Source organism: Phaenicophaeus curvirostris, chromosome 8 (genome assembly GCF_032191515.1).
Source record: "Phaenicophaeus curvirostris isolate KB17595 chromosome 8, BPBGC_Pcur_1.0, whole genome shotgun sequence".
NCBI lineage: Eukaryota > Metazoa > Chordata > Aves > Cuculiformes > Cuculidae > Phaenicophaeus > Phaenicophaeus curvirostris.
The window spans coordinates 19,498,466-19,504,465 of NC_091399.1; the positions used below are offsets into that span (position 1 = coordinate 19,498,466).

The following is a 6,000-nucleotide window of genomic DNA, read 5'->3' on the forward strand; positions in this document are numbered from 1 at the left end:
AGATGCCAAGCTCTGGGTATTGTGGAGATGCCGAGCTCTGGGTATTGTGGAGATGCCGAGCTCTGGGTATTGTGGAGATGCCGAGCTCTGGGTATTGTGGAGATGCCGAGCTCTGGGTGTCGTGGAGATGCTGAGCTGGGGGTATCATGGAGATGCTGAGCTGGGGGTATTGTGGAGATGCTGAACTGTGGATATCGTGGAGATGCTGAGCTGGGGGTATCGTGGAGATGCTGAGCTGTGGGTATCACGTGGATGCCCTGCTTGGAGGGGACGCCGAGCAGGGTCGCCCAGCAGCGGGAACAAGCTCCCGGTGCAGGCAGGCGCCCAAGGCAGGCAGACAGACAGACAACAAAGCCACCCCAGGCGGTGACCTCAGAAGCTGCCATGTGACTCTGCCTCAAACTTACTAAAGCATGACATCAGCCTGAGAGGGAAAGGCAGGGCTGACACCAAAATACTGCCTGGCTTAAACCAGCTGCCTGCACGCGGCCGGGACGGCTTCTGCCCACAGCACTGCCCGTCCTCTCCTCCTGCCATCCGTGGGAAAGCCATCCTGCTCCCGTCTCTTTGCAGAGGGCATGGAACGCAGGCAGGGGCAGGGCAGGTGTCCAGGCAGGGCTTTGGTGCCTGGGAAATGAAACGTGCCCATGGCCGTGCCCGACACCAGGCATGGTGTTAGTGGTCAAACTAGTGGCACCGGACAGTAGCTGCTCAACAGTGTGTGCCTCTGCTGTTCCCTGCCAGCTCTCCAAGTCCCCTCTCTGAGTGCTAATAAATAGGGATGAGGGACCGCTCGGTACCCATCCCCATCAGACTTATCCCTGGCCAGGGCAGGGTAGGTAGCCAAAACCTGGTGATGGGAGAGAAACTGAGCCTCATGCCATCGAGGTGAGGCAGTGAGCGGCAGAACAGGTCAGTCCACTCAGATCCAGGCATCTTTACTCAGCAGAGCTCTCGCTCCATGTCTCCACTACCCCCATTCAGCTTTTCCCAGCCCGTGGGGTGACTTTGCACTGTGACTTTTCATCCGTGTCCCGAGTCAGGAATATATCCAGCTGAGATTGTCACACCTGGCTTCATCCCTTGAGCAACGAAGCTGAGGAAGGGGCTGGAGAACAGGCCTTATGAGGAGCGGCTGAGAGAGCTGGGGGTGTTTATCCTGGAGAAGAGGAGGCTGAGGGGTGACCTCATTGCTCTCTACAACTACCTGAAAGGAGGTTGTGGAGAGGAGGGAGCTGGGCTCTTCTCCCAAGGGACAGGGGACAGGACGAGAGGGAATGGCCTCAAGCTCCACCAGGGGAGGGTCAGGCTGGACATTAGGAAAAAATATTTCCCGGAAAGGGTCATTGGTCCCTGTCCGAGGCTGCCCAGGGAGGGGGTTGAGTCACCTTCCCTGGAGGGGTTTAAGGGATGGGTGGACGAGGTGCTGAGGGACATGGGTTAGTGTTTGATGGGAATGGCTGGACTCGATGATCTGGTGGGTCTCTTCCAACCTGGTGATTCTATGATTCTAACCGGGGTCCTCTCCGCTGAGGATGCAGGAGCCCAGATCCTGTGAAAGGCAGTCCCGGAGCGATGCCTGGTGCCGCAGGAGCCGTTTTTGCAGGGACACAGCCGCATGTGCCGCCGAGGGGGCACAAGCAGTGGGCAGGCGTCCCGGCTGCGGGCGAGGAGGCGTGACTGCAGCCCCAAACATCTGAGCCCAGACCTGCCCTGGCTGGTTCGACTGACCTGAGGGCTTAGGCCAGGGTGTTGCCTGCCCTCTGAGGCACGAGGAGCAGGTTCGGCTGGTCTGGAAAGCCTCGGTTCCCACCACCTGGGCCCGCGTCCCTCCATCCTCCCACGCCAGGCGTGGGGGGACAGCCCCGCTCTCTGCCCTGCGACCAGCTGGTTCTGCAGGTGTCTTGGCTGCTCCCATCTAGTCCTTGAAGATGGAGCATGACCCATTTTGGCAAGAGGAGGTGGACATTGTGAGATGTCAGGCCCTAGGTTGGCGTGCTGCTGCGTCCAACATCCAGAGAGCGGCATGTTGAGGTTTTCTGTCTGCTCCTGAGCTGGAATGTGGGGTTTTTTTGGGAGGAAAGGCTCCCGTTCTCTCAATGACGTCTTGATGTGGCTGAATCTTCACCTGGTTTTTCTTACCGCTGTGACCAGCCGCCCCAGCAAGCCGGCACGTGGTGGCTGATCCTGCTGGGAAAGCATCAGGACAGGCTGTGCCTCTCCTCTTAGGGGTTCTGAGGACAAATTCAGAGAAAAAGGGATGGAAGCAAGTTGTCATGCATCAGCTAGGAATGGAAATCAAGCACTCCAGGGCAGCAGGTTGGTTGCTCCTTGGTGGAAGAAGGGATGTTCCTGCTCCAACCCCCCTGGCTTGCCCAGAACAGGAGCCTTCTTGGAGGCCTCCTGGTGCCTAGACCTGCCCCTGGAGGTGGTGGCTTGTACCCTGTGCCCCCCAGCCCCCCGGCTGGCCCTGCCACCGCCTTTCACAGCCGTGTCAGAGCAAGGTTTCAGTTCCCAAAGCAAGTGCTCCAAGCTGTCACGGTCCCCAGCACCACCAGCCATGCTGCCTGTTGGTCTGAACAAATCAGTGTGGGGTGCAGTGAAGCTGGGGAGCTGTGAAATCTGGAGAGCTGCGGGGATGGGATGCTATAAATCCTGGGATGCTGTGAAACTTGGGGTGCTGCAGGGGTGGGATGCTATAAATCCTGGGATGCTCTAGATCTTGGGGTGCTGTGAAACCTGGGATGGTGCAGGGGTGGGATGCTATAAATCCTGGGGTGCTGTAGATCTTGGGGTGCTGTGAAACCTGGGATGCTGCAGGGGTGGGATGCTATAAATCCTGGGATGCTCTAGATCTTGGGGTGCTGTGAAACCTGGGATGCTGCAGGGGTGGGATGCTATAAATCCTGGGGTGCTGTAAATCTTGGGGTGCTGTGAAACATGGGATGCTGCAGGGATGGGATGCTGTAGATCTTGAGGTGCTGTAGATCTTGAGGTGCTGTAGATCTTGGGGTGCTGCAGGGGTGGGATGCTACAAATCCTGGGGTGCTGTGAGACTTGGGGTGCTGCGGGGATGGGATGCTGCAAATCCTAGGGTGCTGTAGATCTTGGGGTGCTGTGAAACTTGGGATGTTGCAGGGATGGGATGCTATAAATCCTGGGGTGCTGTGAAACCTGGGATGCTATAGATCCTGGGATGCTGCAGGGATGGGATACTATAAATCCTGGGATGCTGTAGATCTTGGGGTGCTGTGAAACCTGGGATGCTGCAGGGGTGGGATGCTATAAATCCTGGGGGGCTGCGAAACCTGGGGTGCTGCAGAGCCGGGGTGCTGCCGATCCCGAGGCGCTGCCGCGGGTGGGGCCCGCCGCCGCGGGGCACTGGCGTTGCCCCTTTAAAGGCGCTCTCGGCGGGGCTCGCGTTCGAACCCGCTGCCCCGCCTCGCCATTGGCCGGCGCGGGGCGCGCGGGGCGCGGGCGGCGGTTGGAGCGGCCGGCGGCGCGCGCTGATTGGCGCGCGCGGGGCGGTATAAAAGGCGGCGCGGCGCGCGGGCCGCCCCTAGTCGGCGGCGGGAAGGCGCGGCGTGAGGAGCTCCGGGCTGGGGCGGGAGGGCACCGCGGTCGAGTCTCCACCCGCCCCGTCCTCTTCGCGACCCTCATGGAGTTCAAGCTGGAGGCGCACCGCATCGTCAGCATCTCGCTGGGCAAGATCTACAGCGCGCGGGGCCAGCGCGGCGGCCTCAAGCTGCACAAGAACCTCCTGGTGTCGCTGGTGCTGCGCAGCGCCCGCCAGGTCTACCTGAGCGAGCCGGGCTGCCCGCCCGAGCCGCCCCCCGAGGAGCAGCAGCCGCCGCCGCCGCCCCCGCAGGAGCAAGAGCAGGCGGCGCGGCTACCGGTGGCGGATTCGCGGGGCTGTGGATGTTGCGGCGAGGCGCCCTGCGGCGCCGCCGCCCCCGCGCCGCCCCCCTGCCCGCGGAAGCGAAGCGCCGGCGAGCAGGGCCCGGCGGGCTCCCCGGTGAAGAGGCCGCGCCGCGAGGTGGAGGAGGAGCCGCCGCCGCCGCCGGGCGAGCAGGAGGACATGGAGACGGGCAACGTGGCCAGCCTCATCAGCATCTTCGGCTCCAGCTTCTCGGGACTGCTCGGCAAGGAGCCCCGAGCCCGGCGGCGGGACCCGTGTGAGGGCGGGGACGCGGCGGACAGCGCCGAGCCGGGGCAGATCTGCTGCGACGAGCCGGTGCTGCGGACCCTCAACCCCTGGAGCACGGCGATCGTGGCTTTCTGAGCCGCGGAGACTCGCCCCCCCCCCCCCCCCCCCCCCGCGCCGCGGGGAGGGGGCGGACGGACAGACGGACGGACGGACAGACGGAGCCGGCCCCCCCCGCCTCCGCTTCGCTGGGGCCCCGCGCTTCCCGGAATTCCCCTCCCCTCTCCCGCCAGGTCATATTTTAAGCTCGGAAAGTATTAAGTTTATTAAATAAAGTCTCTATTTTGGAAAGGTTTTTAGGGGCAGGACGATCACATGGTGCTTTTTAAAAGTGTTTATAGAGAGAGAGAGAAACGCAAGTTTTACAGGCGCTTCAGCCTGTTGGTTAGGGCTGGCGACTCCCGGTCTTTGTTGTATAAAGGCTCGGGGCTCCCGTAGGGTTTTTTGGGTTTTTTTTTTTTTTTTTTTGTACAGTGTTCTCCTCCGGTGATGTATCTCGTTTTGTATGAAATGTAATTCTACGTGTACAACACGTATTAAATATTTTCAACTGTATCGACGCTAGTGCCTGTTTGTGCCCCCGCTCGGCTCGGGAGGAGGAAAGCAGCCGGGGTGTGGTTGCTGTGGCTGGATCCACCCTGCCTGCCAGGGGCCTGGGCTGGGTTGGATTCCAGCTCCTCAGGAGCCGGGAAGAAAGGGAACCTCTGTCAGGGCGGCTGGAGGCCTTCCCAGGAGCTTCCAGGTGTTGCGCTCCCTCCAGCCTTTGCTCCAGGCGGCCGTGGCGCTTGAGGTCTTGCTCAGAAAGTACCTAATGTGCAGAGTCACTCTTGTCTGTGGGCGGAAAGTGGTTGCTAAATCCCAGAAGAGCAGCTGGGCGCAGCCGTGGGCCTGTGGCTCGGGCTTCGCCTGCTCCAGGGTCCAGGCTGAGCTGTTTCCCTTGGCCAGAGATGCTTTATAGTGCCTCCTCTTTGCTCTTGTTTGTGGAATGGTTAAAATTATGAATATCAGGACTTTTTTTTTTTTTCTTTCATTATCAGCAAGACTAACTGGGTTAAAGTTCCTGCTCTTAGGGGTGGAGAGGAAAATTTGGCCTCAACTTCACAGCGACTGTGGAGTGCCCTGAGGCCTGGTAATTAGACTGGATTGTGGGGGAACTTTGTTCCCTGCTTCTTGCTGGGAGATTCACTGGAGGCTTCCCTGCTCCTAATTAACGAACTTTTCAACTGAGGATTGCATCTCTGGCGAGTCAAGGAAGATGTTTGTGTGCTGTGAAACGCTGCCTGGGGTGTCTGGCTGAACCTCAGGGGCCCAGCTAGGGTGGGACCTGAGCGATGATCAGTTTGATTCTTTACCAATGTGAAGCTTTCTGCTCTTGCTGCCTCCAGTGCCGGGAAGCAGCGATGTCTCTTACAGGGACAGTGGGATTTTTGGTCTGTTTCTGTAAGAACTGCAGGTGTCAGGCTTGGTCCTCCTCAACCACTAGAAAGGTGAAAAGGGGAGGACTTGGAAAGGGAAAGAAGCCTTCCAGTCTGGGGTGGCTTACAGGGACCTCTGCTAATTTGTGTACAAGTCAGTAGCTCCCTGTTCTTAAGTAAAAGTGAAAGTCCTGTCATCTTAATTTTCTTGGTAATTGCACTTAATGGTGACATACAGTTTTAGTCTGGTAGACAACACGGAGGAAACTGTGAGTGATGAGACATTTCTTTCTGCTTGATGACCTTTGGGTGGTGACGAAAGGGCCTGTCCCTGCTTCACTTTGTACAACTGCCCTCCAGGAGAGTCCAACAGCGTGGCCC

The 6,000-nt window shown here is 59.4% G+C and overlaps 1 protein-coding gene across 1 annotated transcript; it reads left to right on the plus strand.

Annotated features, from left to right (window-relative positions):
- The first annotated feature begins 3,545 nt into the window (after positions 1-3,545).
- IER5 (immediate early response 5) lies at positions 3,546-4,759 on the plus strand. Its single transcript, XM_069862087.1, has one exon. It carries the CDS (start codon positions 3,659-3,661, stop codon positions 4,280-4,282), a length of 624 nt encoding a protein of 207 aa, XP_069718188.1. The 5' UTR covers positions 3,546-3,658; the 3' UTR covers positions 4,283-4,759.
- Positions 4,760-6,000: the final 1,241 nt, after the last annotated feature.